At 45.4% G+C, this 17,028-nt stretch overlaps 1 protein-coding gene across 9 annotated transcripts in view; it reads right to left on the minus strand.

Moving 5' to 3' along the window:
- Positions 1-5,578: 5,578 nt before the first annotated feature.
- The window catches only part of dysf (dysferlin, limb girdle muscular dystrophy 2B (autosomal recessive)), a 55,200-nt gene continuing 43,750 nt past the window's right edge, over positions 5,579-17,028 (minus strand). For all 9 annotated transcript variants that reach the window (XM_068588108.1, XM_068588112.1, XM_068588107.1 and 6 more), the window contains 11 exons: positions 14,623-14,793; positions 14,361-14,503; positions 12,500-12,639; positions 12,311-12,399; positions 12,109-12,204; positions 11,863-12,004; positions 8,728-8,827; positions 8,188-8,360; positions 7,986-8,095; positions 7,757-7,904; positions 5,579-7,553 (listed from right to left, as the gene is read on the minus strand). In XM_068588108.1, coding sequence (XP_068444209.1) covers positions 7,494-7,553; positions 7,757-7,904; positions 7,986-8,095; positions 8,188-8,360; positions 8,728-8,827; positions 11,863-12,004; positions 12,109-12,204; positions 12,311-12,399; positions 12,500-12,639; positions 14,361-14,503; positions 14,623-14,793 — 1,372 coding nt within the window. In that variant the 3' untranslated portion in view covers positions 5,579-7,493. The remainder of the gene's footprint in view (positions 7,554-7,756; positions 7,905-7,985; positions 8,096-8,187; positions 8,361-8,727; positions 8,828-11,862; positions 12,005-12,108; positions 12,205-12,310; positions 12,400-12,499; positions 12,640-14,360; positions 14,504-14,622; positions 14,794-17,028) is intronic.

A 17,028-nucleotide genomic window follows, 5' to 3' on the forward strand; every position in this document is an offset into this window, starting at 1 on the left:
TAAATGAGGATTGAGTGTGTTTCCGGTCCAGCTGATCGGTGGCCGATTGATCGGAGCATCCGAGACCTGAACGACGTGAACTTCAGCAAAGCGGAAGAGAAATGAAAGACATTTACGAGACAAAACTTTCAAAAAACTTCCCAAAAATTTCCGAAAACCTTCGGTTACCGGTTGATAAACGAGGGGCAATCGAAGGCAAAACGACCCAAAAGTGACGTCACTACGTGCACGCACATGAACAAACAAATAAACAATGTATATTGTGTATAAAAACACACAGGACGCAACAGATAGCAGTAGAAACGAGGCTCCATCCTGTTACGTCACGATGCGTTTCAGTAAAAACGTTCATGTTGTTGTGACGTTATCGTGATGTGTTCAAATGTCTCGTAAAATGGAGCTTTTGGGGCTAGACAACTTGAATGCATCCAGATGTTTGATAACAACGCAACAGCAACATGAAATAGACGTTAGACAGCGAGTTAAAAACACACTTTATTGTCGGTTTATCGTTTCAATCGTGTGTTTTTTATGCAGATGATCGGGAGAGACGACGATAACGACGATGACGACGTGAATTGATAAAGTTCAGAGTTTTCCGGGACGTCGGTGAACATCGTCTGGAGGCTTTCACACCAGCTGCGATAACACAACCACACAAACAAACACAGCTCATCGGCGATCTAAAAAAACGTGATCGGATCTCTAAAAAGGTCACGAACTCTGATTTTTAAATTATTTTTTTTTTACCATATTTGTCGTTTTCGACTCCGTTAATGGCGGAAAAACAACATCTCCGACAGATTGCCCCGGCCATGAAGCACACACTTCATTTCACTTCATCACCGCTTTTTTACTGTCAGCCTGGAAGCTCGTTAAGGGCTTAACGAGCCCCCCCCCCCCCCCCTCATGCCCCCCCCCTCCTGTCCTTAACGAGACTAAATAAAAGTCCCTCCAATGTGGCCTGAAATCTTATTAGCACTGATGCTAATTTGCAATCATAACGTCCTGCTGTTTTGGTGAAATGTGTGTGTGTGTGTGTGTGTGTGTGTGATACAGCCCACACACACACACACACACACACACACACACACACACACACACAAGCGGCAAAACACAACAATAGAAGTCGAACAATACCAGGTTGAACAAAGACGGGCATTGTTTTGTTTGTTGAGGACAAAGTTACAGCTCCCACACTGCACAACACACACACACACACACACACACACAGTCAATGACGGTCTTAAGGCCTGAGACAGGGCGTTTTTTTTGTTGTTTGTCTCCTTGACCCGTTTCACTTCCTGTCCCGCAACAGGAAGTGGACGAGCCGGTCGGAGCCTCTCCGTGGCGTTTCAGGAGTGTGTGAGTGTGTGTGTGTGTGTGTGAGTGTGAGTGTGTGAGTGACATCCGTCAAAGGCCTTGAAGACGGCTGAGTGTGTTTTCACACCTCGAGCGCTCCACAATGTCGAGAAGCCGTTTCCTTTAACGTTCCCCTCTGAATACGTCTGGACGTCCGCTCGCTTCGCTCTCACGCTCCTCTTCCTCCTCTTCCTCCTCTCGGCTCGGCTCGGCGCCCTCGTAACTCCTTTTTTTGTGCGTGGAGGTTGTTTGAACTCGAACGCGGAGGTCAGGACATCGGCGGCGGAGGATTTTAGAGACGGGCGTCTGGGGAGGATTCAGGAATGTGTTGTGATGGTTTTTGAGAGGCAGAAGTCTTTTCAGGAGTGTTTATGGGGCAAAATGCAAAGATGTACACAACAAGAGGAGCACGGGGGAAATGTATATGTGTGTATATATATATATATATATATATATATATATATATATATATATATATATATATATATAGTGCATAGTTTTTGTTCCAGCCTCACAATATTAAATAGTTCAAGATATCAAAAACACAGTTTTATGCGGCGTTATCTGTGTCTGTATCAGAGTTGTGTAAATGTGCAAAATGGTGGCACTAATATGATATTAATATTGATGGGATGGTCTTAACTTTTTTTAATTTAAACGTAAGGTTCAGCCGGAGACCTTAATGTGCTTAACTTACACATATGAATGCATTAAAGTGTATTTATTTATCTTTTTCTAATCTAAAAATGCAGTAATGGCCACTTCTGACGCCACATTTTCTGTCAATCTATGACCAAAAAAAGCCATTTTTCACAATAAAAGCGACATAAATCCCGCTGAACCCTCAGATTCACCTCATTGGTCCTGCAGGTTGGAGACCAGGTGACCAGAAGAAATGGAGAAATTTTGCTTTTTCAGCTTTTTCTTCATTTTAACGTGAGGACGATCTGAGACTTTCCCATCAGCCCGCCAGCTGCTTTGAGATGAACCAGAGGATGAGGTAAAGAGGTAAAGAGGTAAAGACCCCCCCCCCCTCTACCTGCACACACGGTGACTAAACACTTCAGCAATCTGGTGATTAGCATCTTGTTAAAGTATATTGCTTTTTCCACTGAGCTGTCCACTGCATTCCTCGCTGCTAGTTAACACGAGCACTAATGAGAGGAGCATGGCGTGTAAAATGAGTTTACTGCCGTGTGTTGCTGCTATATGGACTGCAGGAAACAAACAAGTACGCTGAGCCCCACGGACACACACACACACACACACACACACACACACACACACAGGGGGGCTGTGCAGCATATGGACCACTGCAACATGGTCAACATGGTCAATGTGAGTCAATGAAAGTCAATGTAATGTGTTCAATGTGGTCAATGTGAGTCAATGTAATGTGGTCAATGTAAGTCAATGTGGTCAATGTTGGTCAATGTGAGTCAATGTAATGTGGTCAATGTAGTCAATGTGGTCAATGTGGTCAATGTAAGTCAATATGGTCAATGTGAGTCAATGTAATGTGGTCAATGTGGTCAATATGGTCAATGTAAGTCAATGTAATGTGGTCAATGTAGTCAATGTGGTCAATGTAAGTCAATGTGGTCAATGTAAGTCAATGTAATGTGGTCAATGTAAGTCAATGTAATGTGGTCAATGTAGTCAATGTGGTCAATGTAAGTCAATGTAATGTGGTCAATGTAGTCAATGTGGTCAATGTAAGTCAATGTAATGTGGTCAATGTAGTCAATGTGGTCAATGTAAGTCAATGTGAGTCAATGTAATGTGGTCAATGTGGTCAATGTGAGTCAATGTAATGTGGTCAATGTAGTCAATGTGGTCAATGTAAGTCAATGTAATGTGGTCAATGTAGGTCAATATCAATGTAGTCAAGGTGAGTCAATGTAGTCAAGGCCATTTTCTAAATCATTTCCTAAGTCTTCACTTATACCTTCTTTTCATCGTGTTCATGATGTTATCATGTATTTTTTTTAATAAAAAAACAATATTTTATTTTATCACAGACGTCTTTCTTTAGTAATAAACAACCAATAAAACAGTTTTAAATAAGATCACAATGCATGAATGCATGAAGGGAGACATTAAATAATGAAAACAGCACAGTGTGAGTTCTCTTAAGATGAATCACACACTGTTGTTCACCAAGAACCCAAAATATAAATATATTTATTGTTATTCCTGTTTATCTGCATGACTATTGCGCAACACTTCATGGGTCTCGTTCCAGAAACCTCGACCCGGTTACTGAACTTCATCGTGTGCAGTTTCACTTTGCAACTACTTTTATTCTACCAAAACTTCTTCACCAAAAATCAACGGAGTAAATTATTTTTAAAACATTTCATCCCAAAACAACAAAAAAAACATCAAAACCCGAGTGAGGAGGAGATCAGCGCTCACTGACATCGAGTCAGAGGGGATTCGACCTCAGAGGGGTCAGCGCTTAACGCACATCTGTACACGTGTGAGCATCTGTGTGTGTGTGTGTGTGTGTGTGTGAGATGATATCATGTGTCTGCACATGTGTGTGTGTGAGAGTTTGTAAGCTGATATCAGCGACCTGAACTCTGGCAGTGTGAGGATCGACTCACAGGTACAGATGGGGCTACTGTGGTTTTACTTGCTGCAAGTGTTTGATGTTTTAGGCCTAAACATGTGTGTGTGTGTGTGTGTGTGTGTGTGTGTGTGTGTGTGTGTGTGTGTGTGTGTGTGAGAGAGTGTGTGTGTGTGTGTGAGTGAGGTGATAATGAAACAACTAGAATCCTGTTTGCCAGCCTCCCCTCGGGTCATTTTCCATCACGTCTGGTGAACGAGGGGCACTTTGACCCCGTCCATGTTCAAAGCTGCCCTACACACACACACACACACACACACACACACACCGATGTACGTTGCCTGTAAACAAAGCGTTTATTCCACCAGTGGGTCTGGTTAACATAGCAGCGAGGTGAGTCAACAGGATGGTGGTGGAGCGAGGGAGCGGCCGGTGATGGAGAGGAGGATGAGACGGAGGCTTCGGGGAGCGGAAGGATTTGGGCCGAAGAAAAAAAGAGGAGGAAGAAAAAAAAAGGAGAGGGAGGAAGATGCTACGGATGTAGCGTCACGTCGAAGTCTGTCATTAACAAGCCGCTGCATGAAGGAGACCAGAGAACAAGCGCAACACAAAGCAGAAGAATCCGTCATAAAAAACTTTCACCGGCTCCTCTGTGGTCGCCCCGTTGCATTCTGGGTATCCGTGAGCACATTTGTGCCACCATGACGTATCCACAGCTTCGCTGCGGCGGCTCGTTGTAATCTCTAAGGGACGACTGAGGATTTATTCTCATGGATGTCTCCAAAACAATATTTATCGTAAAGAAAACTTCAGTTCAACTTTCATATTTGTTGGCGATTCTGGAAAACTGTGGAATGACCACGATCCACTTTATTTAGCACTGAAATATTGTTTTGTATCATAGAGAGGAGGATGAGAGGGAGGTCAGGGCGGGGTGAGGAGGAGGAAGACTGCGAAGGTCAAAGAAAATGAGAGAGAGATGGAGAGAGAGAGGAGAGAGAGATGGAGAGAGACCACCCACCCTGCACCCACCCAACACTCTGTGGTCAGAGGGTCACCTGCAGTTCACGATGACCACAACAGCACCGCTAAGAAAGAGAGAGAGAGAGAGAGAGAGAGAGAGAGAGAGAGAGAGAGAGAGAGAGAGAGAGAGAGAGAGAGAGAGAGAGAGAGAGAGAGAGACGGGACTACGGGAGGGAAGGAAGAGAGGAAGCAGCAGATGGAGGGAGGAGACGAGGGAGAGGAAAAGCAAAGCAATAATTTAAGGTTGCAGGTTTTCAGTCAAACTTCTGTCGACGCTGCAGGTTCGCAGCGAGGTCGCGCAGCTAAAACACACACTTACATCTTAATCCCCTTACTCTCTCTAAATGTACATATTTATATATTTCAAGGAACATACCTTGAACACACACAGATGGGCTGCATCAACGGTGCGTCCGGGCCAAAAAAAACACCGCCAACAAAACCCAAAATGAATGATCGCAACACGAGTTTCATTTGACCTTGAGGATTATTTTCCGGGTCCAGGAGTTCTTCCTGGCCGCTCAGTGTGCGTTACTTTCAGATAACCACACAGCTCTGAACTGACGTACGGCGCCAACATCGTGAGCTTTCATGTGACACAAAAGAAACACACGTCACCGATCATAATCGCAGTTTTATTGATAATATTGACATAATGCAGTATTGCTCTCTGTAGATGTGGGTTCAAACAGCCGTTTTGTTTTGGAAGACATTCAGTCCGTTTCTCCAAGAATACATTCAAACATCATCAACACTGTCAGTCACCATGAACCAGCTTTTACAACAAGGCAAGGAGCAGAAACTGGGTTTGAAATAGGGTTTTGTTTCCAGTCCCTCCGCGTTACGACATCCAGGAACGCATTCTGAAAATATGAAACGTTTTGTCTTTCTTTATGCTTTTAGAATTCAGTGCAAGTCTAAATTTAAGGCTTTAAGAAGAGAAAACATGCATTTATTGTGCACGTATGAAACAATACGTTCATTGTTTTTATTTTCTTATCCACTGGAGACATTGTTTGACATTTTGTGAAATAAAATAGCGCAACAACGTTAATTTGTTAACTTTAAAGTCGCTGGTATGCAGATTTTTTTTTTTAAACCTTTGGACACTCAGGCTAACTGTTTCCATCTGTTTCCAGTCTTTATGCTAAGCTAAGCTAACATGAGGTTAATATTTATTAAAGTGGTATCGATCGCCAAGCTAACTGTCTAAAATACAGCGAATAAGTGCATTTTAATGTCAAACTATTCCTGTAAAGAGTCATTTACACATTTCAAACTTCTGAGCAAAACAAGCTTCATCAAGGCGACTGGAAGTCCAGCGAAGACAGAAAAACATCAGTGTTCTGCTTGTGAGTAATCTCTCTGCTGAGGCACGAGTCAGTTTCACCGTACGGAGACAAAGCTGAAGGCTAAAGGCACGATGCGTTTACTGACACCGGGGAAATACAGCCCCGGGGTTGATGTTTTAAAGACAAACTTTGCGGTCTGAAGGCATCTTGAACGAGCAATAAAACAACGTAAAAGTCGAGTCACGAGCCGCTCCGAGCATCAGTGGGTGTCCCCGCTGTAGCAAGCTAGCGCTGCTGCTAGCTAGCGCTGCTGCTAGCTCCTCGCTGCTGCTGCTGCTGCTGCTGCTGCTGCCCGCGTTGGGCGTCGAGTCGGGGCTGGTCCCGCTAGTTGTCGGGGAGCTAGCGGAGAGCTAGCATGAGCCAGCGGGGAGCTAGCAGCAGCGCTAGCTGGCTACAGATGGGACACCCACCGAAGGTAGTAGCGGCTTGTACGGTAAGCAAGACATTTTTCACACCATAAGTGTTTGGCGACAGCGAGACGATGAAGCTTCGTGGATTTACATCAGCAGGACAGTTAAAGCTCTTTTAAATATACGACGCTAGATACTAACAGAAGTAACGCAAAAAAAAACATAATAATCATTGTCTGTCCGCGGCAAACATCCCGAAGAAACGTGATTTATTTCTTTTCATTCAACTTCGAGGTCTTTTAATGTAAACTCTTATTTTTTGTTTAAACCTGAACCAAATGAAGCCAAACAGAAGAAAAACTTTGTGTCTCTGTCGCCGCCGCATGACCCCAATCTGCCGCCGCCGCCGCCGCCGGGGAAACAGCGGGCGGTAAAAAGATCAGGCGACAACTTCACAATCTTTGATTCTGTTTCCGCTCTTTCAAACATGGCGGCGGCGGCGGCGGCGGCGGCCTTCTCTCTCCTCAGCGAGGGAGAGGAGAGGATGAAAGAGGCGAGGACGCCGGCTGAGATCTGACTTTTTGGAAACGCAGCCAGTACAGTGTGGAGGGACCGGGAAGGCACGGATGGAAACACACACACACACACACACACACACATACGCACACACACACACAGAGTCAGATGAAGTTCACACACAACTTTGACAACGTGACAGAATCCGCTCAAAGATTCAGGAGGAAGAAAAATAAAATCATTCCCTTGTAGAAACTGGACATTGTTCTGTAGCTCGCCTCCTTGCCTCCTTGTCTCCTCGTCTCCTCGTCATCATCATCATCCCTCTGCTGCCTTTGCCGGCCCGAAAGGTCCCACCATCCTCATGGCGGCGTAGTTCTGGAGGACAGAAGCGACGACGCAGGACGTTAAATGTTGTCTCTGTGTTCACTTCTTAGCGTTTAACTCCTTTCCTCAGCTAAAAGATTACAAACAATCTAATGTCTCCACACACACACACACACACACACACACACACACACACACACACACACACACACACACACACACACACACACACACACACACAAAATCAAACTTGCCGGGAAGGAGTAGAGGAAGACCCCGAAGAAGAGGAGGAGGAGGAAGAGGATGATGAAGAGGACGATGAACCACTTGAAGCGTCTCCACAGGACGAAGCGGAGCGTCTTGAACGGAGACGAGAACCACAGGAAGGAAGTCTCTGGACGCCTGAGGGGGGGAGGGGGAGAGTGAGTGTGAGTGTGAGTGTGATTGTGTGTGTCTGTGTGTGTGTGTGTGTGAGAGACCCACTGCGGCTCCTCCAGGTGAGGGTTCATGTTGGGTTCGTCCCTCCCGGCTCCGGCTGGTCTCTCCTGGTGTTCCTGCTCCGTGACGATCTCCAGAGACATCTCCACCTTCCCCTGGAGCAGAGACACGCGCGTTAGCGCTGCTAGCTCGCGCGAGCTAACCGCCTACGCGGCACACACTGTTTCTTCTCTCTCTGGGCGCTCACCGCGATGACCTTCTCTCCGTTCTGCTGGCAGGTGCAGGGCCACCAGCCCTTCACCGTCTTCTGCTCGAACAGAGACACCAGGCGCTCCGCCGGCGGCTCCAGCAGCTGCAGGTCGCACCTCTCCGGGGACTTGGAGGGGCGCGGCATGCGGTTCAGGTCCATCACCAGGTGACCTGCAGACGCATCCGATGCATTTAACGAGGGCCCGGATACAGATTCCTCCACGTTTTGCTCGACAGGCGTGTGTTGAAGCAGTGTTTGTGCAACCAAGAAGGTTTTTAAAGGAGCGAAGCACCTGAAGCGCTTCTGTGTGTGCACACAGGTTGTAGTTGAGATATTTCTATGAGAAGTACTGTGAATAAATGTGTACAAATACATTATATATTTGTTTTTGTGTGTCGTTAAAAGTGGCATTTAAAGCTAAATATAAGAGGAGACACGTGGTTAGAAGTATGACTTTCTCTAGAAACAGAATATAAAATAAGAAGGTGACACTAAACACACACACACACACACACACACACACACAGTGTGTGTTACCGAGGTAGTCGTCGAAGGAGAACTTGTCGTTGTCCCAGATCTGGATGGTGAGTTTAGGAGGCAGTTTGGTCTCGGCTTTATCCAAACTCCAGAAGTTTTCCTGCAGACACACACAGAGAAAACATTCTCATTTATTCAGTTTGATTATATTTCATCGTCATCTCGTCGATATTAAACACAAAGGGCGTTATGATCTGTGCATACGACGCCTTTTATCCCTGCAGCTTCACTGAAGCTCAAGTGTAACGTTACCTTAATGTAAGTTGTTTATTATCTGCAGGTAAAAAGTTGATAAAAGGCTTTAAACTTTTATTTTTGTGTCCTCGAACCTTCAATAAATAATAACAGATTGTAATAAAACCTTTAAATAAAACTTTGGAGACAGAAGAAGAGACACGATGGGAGGCTGCTTTCAGCTCAGAGCGGCACTCCATCGACACATCTCTCACCACACACACACACACACACACACACACACACTCGTCTGTGTCTGTCTGTGAGTGTCTGTGTGTGTGTGTGTGTGTGTGTGATACCTCTATTATCGCCTCTGGTGGGTTCACACTAAGCTGCCAGACAGTGTCTGATCCTGTCTCACCTTCGTGCTAATGGGCTTCTCTCCTCTTTCCATTCACTCACTCGCTCTTTTTTGTCTCTGCGTGCGACACTTTGGCCGTTGTTGTGTTGACAAAAACAATTAATATATATATTTATATATTTATGTCTGGCTTTTCACACCTGAAACACCTATCGGTCGCTGAATGTAACGTCCCTGAAAGTACTCCAGGTGAAGGTGAGGGAGACTTTCCGCTAAAAGCTGCTGTTGGCGACTTCACACACGTTGTTGTTGTTTTAATAAACTTTGCTGCTAAACTGCTGATGGTCGATTCAAAGTGAGGAGAGAGAGTTCTGTTTGCTTTTATTACAGCCTCGCGGTCAAAGAAACCGTTGAAAAGAGTCAAACGAAGCGCAGGTTAAAAACCCAAAGTAAACGTCGTCTTCACGCTCGTTCATCGCGTCTTCACCCTCATGACGTCACCGAAGAACGTCTGGAAGGATTTGAGTTTACGCTCATTATGATGTTATGTTACTATGTAATATTATAATGTCACAACAATGTCGCTACTATGTCGCTACTATGTTGCTACTATGTTGCTACTATGTAGCCACTGTGTCGCAACAACCTCGATACTATGTTGCTACAACGTTGCTCCTACGTTGCTCCTACGTTGCTACTACGTTGCTACTGCGTTGCTACTACGTTGCTACTACGTTGCTCCTACGTTGCTACTACGTTGCTACAATGTTGCTCATAATTCAGCCGTTTGAGTCTCTGCTGATCTTCCTGTGAATGTGGAGCTCAGGTTTCACTACGAGTGGAACAAACGGTGTAATGTTTCTGAAACGATAAATCTCATATTTGCACACAAATAAAACAACTTCTCTGCGTGTCCGTGTGTTTCAATGACTCCTCTCTGCCGGTATGACTTCACGCTCACTCTCTAAATCAGAGTCTAAATCCACATCGTGCTCTCACACTTCATAACAACACACACAAACACTGAGAGTAAACACACTACACCCTGTGTGCGTGTGTGTGTGTGTGTGTCTGTGTGTGTGTGTCTGACTTTATCCAGACTGTCTAAGTACATTAAGTTATCACTCCACAGCTGTCAAATGCAGGGGTGGGATGTTATAAACGAGTGTGTGTGTGTGTGTGTGTGTGTGTGTGTGTGTGTGTGTGTGTGGCTCTCTGTAATATCTAACAGCATCAATCAACTTCCTTTTGGTTGCCAGACTGCTGAGTACAGAGTCTTGTTCAGTCTTCTCCCTCCCTCTCTCTTCACATGAGCTCTATTAAGTATTAATATTAATATTAAGTATTAATATTATTAACACAGCTAAATAGCAAACCGTTTGATGACATAACTCTTCTCTCAGGTTATTTGTGGCGTTGTTTGACGGTCGTATAATCAAATATATTTGTCTAAAATCTCAGTAGTCATGAAAAAAATGACAAATGTGAACTTAAAAATGTGAGAATATTTTCTGGAATTATAAACAACTGAAATTAAGATTAAAATTCCCTCGTATTTTCTTATTTTTTACATGTTTTAGTGGCAGTAAAATCAAGCTAACTCGGGTTTGTCCCCTCTGGGCTACTGTAGAAACATGGCTTCCAAGTTTCAAGTGATTATACACAAATAAAAACATATGAATATTATATATATATCTGCTAATAGATCATAATACACGCCGGCCCTTTAAGGACTGATTTCATGTTTTTTCCTTTGGATGAATAAGGACTTTTTATTTCTGGCATGTGGACTATACGTCTTGTTTATTGCACTTCAAACCTGCTGCAGTCAGCATCTCGTAAATTAACAATAGATCAACTCTACGGAGCTTTTTATTCTTTTCTTTTCTTGGAGCTCATTGTTTTGATTTAACAACCGGCAGCTTTTCTGCTTCACTCTCACAACCCAAAACAAATCAACGCACTTATGCAGACGAGAGGTGGAGGACAAGTGCATCCGTCAGCTTATTGTTTGCACAAAGTGTATCAGGACAATGCAATATATATATATATAAATATTTATATAAATATATATATATATCAGCCCTGTGACTCAGTGATTATATCACCGACCGCTGAGTTTTCTGGTTTCATGAACTCAATTTCTGGCTCCAGCTCTGATTTGAAGTGAGCGCTTTCCACCCAGCACAGCTCAAATACACACATATAAATATATATAGATATATATATATATGTGTGTATTTATATACTGATTCAGTTCTCCTTGTAAAAAAGGGACTAATCAGCCTCAACAGGGTTCAATAATCCCACAGGGAACCAGAAGGAAACAGTGGACGTATTAGAAATGGCACAAAATAAGTAACGCTAGGTATGTAGCCGGTGTTTTACAACCAAAAAAAATGAAATTTCTGAACAAAGAATACAAATATGTTACTTAGTTATTCCCTAAAACAGCAGGTCATTGTAGTTTTTATCAAATACTATGAATAGCTCAACTTGTTGGGGACTATTTGTGCTTCTTGAGAAGCTACGCGTGTAAAAATTCATCACGGACTTTAATAATTCGTACTGATCGACGTCCTGGTCTTGCTCCCGCTCACCTTCCTGTCGACCACGCAGAGCTCCTCTGCAGGCAGGTAGTGGAACGGGAACAGGAAGCGGAAGTTGAAGTTCCCCTCGCCGCCCAGAGAGCGGTAGTGCACGTCGGTCTTCTGCTTGTTGTGCTCGTGGCCGTCGAGCCAGCTGGAGGAGGGTGTCACGATGACGTCATTTATTTCAGTCGCACGTTGAAGAAAACATTTTTAAAAAATGAAGAAGCGGCTTCTTTTTTTCTTCTTTCTTCTCACCTTTTGACGTAGATGTCGCTCATCTTCTCCCCGCTGAGGCTGACGTCGTCCAGGATGACGTCGCTGGTGTTCCAGATGATGCAGCGCAGGAAGAACCTGCACGGCGAGCAGAGAGGTTTATCGATGGGCTAACTGATCAATCAATCAATCAGTCGATCAGAACGTCAGAGTGGGCGTGGCTTAAGGTGCGCGGCGCTCCTACTTCTTGGCTTTGCGCGGCGTGACGTTGAACGGCGCTCCGGGGGGTCCCAGGGATTTGGGGAACAGGTCCACCCACATCATCAGACGGCCCTGACCGGAGGGGGAGGAGTTAGAGACGTGGCGGTCGAGTGTGTGAGTGTGAGTGTGAGTGTGTGTGTGTGTGTGTGTGTGTGTGTGTGTGTGTGTGTACCTGCTCGATGTCCGGCTGCAGGGGGCTGTACAGCGGCCTCGTCTCCACGTGTTCGGGTACGAGTCCCAGCTTCCTCAAGATGAGGAGCGACAGCCGCTCCTTCAGAGGGCCGAGGTGACGCTTGGACATGTTCTTGTCTTCTACACACACACACGCGCGCACACACACACACACACACACACACACACACACACACACACACACACAGATGGAGGTTAAATAGGAGATAAAGGAGGAGATGAGAGGAGAGGAGGAAAAGACTAGGAGAAGAGAGGAGACTAAGGTGGAGAGGAGACAAATGTCAAGGGGAGGAGAGGAAGGAAAGAGTGAGGAGAGGAAACAAGGGGACACATGAATAGAGGAGAGGTGAGGAGGAGACAAAGGAGGAAAGGATGGCAAAAAGACTGAGGATGGAGACAAAGGAAGAGAGGAGAGAACAGGAGAGGAAACGAAGGAAGACATGAAAGAAGACGAACGAGTAGAGGAGACGAGGGAAAGAAGGGAACGAGGAGATGAAACAAGGAAACTTGACAAGGTGAGAGATAAGAAGAAACAGAAGTATGGAAAGTTGAATAAACTCCAAAAGAGGAAAAGGTGAAGAGAACAGAAATGAATAAAGAAGGAAAAATATAAGAAACTAAAGAAGAGAAGAAACGTCAGTAAAAAAAAAGAAGGGAGGGAACGAGGAGTGAGGAGAGGAGGAAAGAAAGAAGAACCCAAGAAAAGAGAGAGAGGGAGGAAAGAAACCAGAGGAGTGAGGAACGACCCCCAAAGAGAAAGAAGGGAACGAGGTAAAACAGCGACGGAGAGGAAGAGGAGGAAGAGGAGCGCGGCCTCTCGGCCAATTAGCGACCGCTTTTGACGGACAGCAGGCTGACGCACGGTAACCGCGGCAACAGTGGAAAGAGAACGCGGCCGGCGCTCCTCGCTAACCCGGAGACGACCACGATGTTGACGTTGGCTTGGACACACACACACACACGCACACACACACACACACACGCACACACACACGCAAAGAGTTGTACCATAAATCACCAAAACGACAACCATGACCTTCATCGCAGCAGCCATGGAACATGTGTGTGTGTGTGTGTGTGTGTGTGTGCGTGTGCGTGTGTGTGTGCGTGTGTGTGTGTGTGTGCGTGTGTGTGTGCGTGTAGGTGTGTTTGTGTAAGGGTGAAAATGAATCTTGAATATTTATCTCATTGCTCTGCTCTTCAGGTGGTCCTGTGGTTTAACTCCCCTCCTCTACATCCTACTTTCCTCCCTTCCTTTCCTTCCTTCCTTTCCTCTCCACTTTCCCTCCCAAGTTCTCCAGTTTTAGTAGCGGAGGAGAAGATGAGGACGGGTGGAGGTCGATAAAGACTTGGAGAGAGGCAACGGGGAAAAGATGGAGTGAAAAAAGAAAAGAAGAAGAGAGAAAGGAGTAAGGAAGTGTAAGGGACAACAAAAGAGGAGGAGGGGGTGAAAACAGGAAGAGGAAATGAAGGAAGAAGGAAGGAAAGAGGAGAGAAGCAGGCTCAGAAAAGAAAGGAGGGAAGGAAGACGGATGAATGAAGAGAAAATATGGAGGCAGAGAAGTGGATAAAAATGAGAAGACAGGTGGAAATATGAAAGGAAACGAGGAAAAAAAGATGAGAAAACAGGAAATAAAAATGTGGGAAGAAAGAAGGAAGAAAGGAAAGAGGAGAGAAGCAGGTTCAGAAAGGAGGGAAGGAAACGGAGGAGCAGGTAGTGAAAATATGGAAGGAAAGGAAGAAGAAGAAGAAGAAGAAGAATGTTGGAGGAGAATCCTGACGTTCCTCTCACGCAGATCGTCTCCTCTCAAACTGGACTTGAGATGTTCGGTGTTTCTCACCCAGGTCGGCCGCCGTGTAGCGGTCTCCCCTGAAGTGGACCGCGTCGTCGTGGTAGATCGGCTTCTTCAGGTTCCTGCGCTCACACACTCGGTACAGCAGCTGTCTGGGCGTCATCTGGTCCCGCCACTGGTTCACCCCCGACCTGGAGACATGGAGACATGGAGCGAGAGAGAGGATATTTGTTTTAGAGTGATAATTGACGAAAATGCTGAATCTTTATGACGATGACAATACACAAAGCCTCCACAAGAGGCTGCTCACACGCAGTAGGACCGCGGCAGCCCGCACATGGCTCCGTATCTGGACAGGAAGCGGTTCTCCAGGTCGATTGTCGTCTCTCCGATCTTCTCGTCTTTGGTCAGCATGTCGTGGTCGTACACCATCACCCGCAGGTCCTTGTCCAGCGGGAGGGAACAGGGGAGCTCGAACATCCTGCAGGGGGAAGAGCGGCGGGGAGAGATTCGGGCTTTTGCGGCGTCCTAAATCACGACACGGTGTGATGTGGCTTGCATTCCCTTTAATGGCCACCAGGGGGCGACTGCTCTGGTTGTATAGAAGTCTATGCTTCGTGAGTTAAACCTGCATTCTCTCTCCTGACCACCAGGGGGCGACTCTTCTGGTTGTATAGAAGTCTATGCTTCGTGAGTTAAAGCTGCATTCTCTCTCCTGACCACCAGGGGGCGACTCCTCTGGTTGTATAGAAGTCTTTGCTACATGAGTTAAAGCTGCATTCTCTCTCCTGACCACCAGGGGGCGACTCCTCTGGTTGTATAGAAGTCTATGCTTCATGTGTTAAAGCTGCATTCTCTCTCCTGACCACCAGGGGGCGACTCCTCTGGTTGTATAGAAGTCTATGCTTCGTGTGTTAAAGCTGCATTCTCTCTCCTGACCACCAGGGGGCGACTCCTCTGGTTGTATAGAAGTCTATGCTACATGAGTTAAAGCTGCCTTCTCTCTCCTGACCACCAGGGGGCGAATCCTCTGGTTGTATAGAAGTCTTTGCTTCATGTGTTAAAGCTGCATTCTCTCTATTCGCCATCAGGAGGCGACTCCTCTGGTTGTATAGAAGTCTATCTAAATGACTTCTCACTTCATTTATTCCCTCAGTAAACATTGTACACATGAGTTCATGGTCTCAATCTCTAGACCATAAAGTAGAGTATACTTTAGGGCGGGGCTACCTTTTGATTGGCAGGTCGCTACCACGTTTTCTTTCTGTTGTTTTTCTCTTATAACTTTAACCTTTTCACATTGTGTTTTAAACGTGGTGAGTTATTTATAACATGTTTGTCTTCAGTTGTTGGATGTTCTGAGCTAAAAAAAACAAGATGGCGACGGCCAAAAGTGCCTCTACGGGACGTTTGGTGACGTGACGAGAAGTTCTGGGGATGTGACCCGATGTGGCTAAAGAGTGCAATGAGAGAGAACTCTTTTTTAATACAAAAAAGTCAACTCAGATGTGAAAGAACTTTGAATTCGACCTCTGATGGTTGAACTTTAACCAGCGTCATTGACGTTTAATAAAAGGGTACACACAATGTCCCGTCAGTATCAAGAGCTGCACTGACTGTTCATCTGATCACAGCTCGGCCCTGTGTGCCGACACTGGGATTGGTGTGTGAGTAGCGACCCCTACTGGTGTGAAAAGGAAGAGAACAACACAAAGAGGAGCCTTAAGGGGGGGGAACAGTGATCAGACTAAAATGTTTAAAGAGCAGAAGATAAATCTGTCAACCTGCATGCAGTCAATCATCCCACTGTACACGTGATGTCTTCATGGAAAGGATTGCCGCAGTTACAATATGACTAATGCGTTTTGGGCTGGAAAGAGCAAATCCATCCCTCATTTCACACGTTAAATCCAGATAGGAGAGAGAGTTCCTGCAGTGGAGCAGCTGGACGTTCTGCTTGCAAAGTCTCCAACTATGAAAACAATCACGCGGCGGCTAAACGGAGCGGGAAGCCAACCGGCTGCCAGGTAACAGGTGGTTTTCTTTTGGGTTTCTGCTTGGACGTGATCTCCTCCCATTCTTCAAGAGAAATGCAGCCAAAACATACATGTGACTAAAATGTAGTCCCAAATAAACGGGTTTCTCAAAGTTGGAGGCGAGAACCTTGTCACAGATTTAATTTACGAGATGTAAACCAGAAGTGACACAAGCGGGTGGAGCTGAAGTACAACCGAATGCTGAATAAGAGTTTTTTTAGGCCACAAAAATGTTAGAATTAACTATGAAAGGGTTCAAGTTAAACAGACAAATCCTTGCTTTATGGTCTATTTGACTCTAAATGGACCATAATGTACTAAATTAACATCATTCTGTACTGAAAAAGACTTTAAACTGGAAATTGAGAGCAGAAAGTCATGTTTATAATGTTTACTGAGGGAATAAATCAAGTAAGAAGTCATTGATATAGACTTCTATACAACCAGAGGAGTCGCCCCCTGGTGGTCAGGAGAGAATGCAGCTTTAACACATGGAGCATAGACTTCTATACAACCAGAGGAGTCGCCCCCTGGTGGTCAGGAGAGAGAATGCAGCTTCAACACATGAACGCATAGACTTCTATACAACCAGAGGAGTCGCCCCCTGGTGGTCAGGAGAGAATGCAGCTTTAACACATGGAGCATAGACTTCTATACAACCAGAGGAGTTGCCCCCTGGC

This window comes from Clinocottus analis, unplaced genomic scaffold (genome assembly GCF_023055335.1).
Source record: "Clinocottus analis isolate CAN_PGR_092001 unplaced genomic scaffold, fCliAna1.0.p SCAF_21, whole genome shotgun sequence".
NCBI classification, from domain to species: Eukaryota; Metazoa; Chordata; class Actinopteri; order Perciformes; family Cottidae; genus Clinocottus; species Clinocottus analis.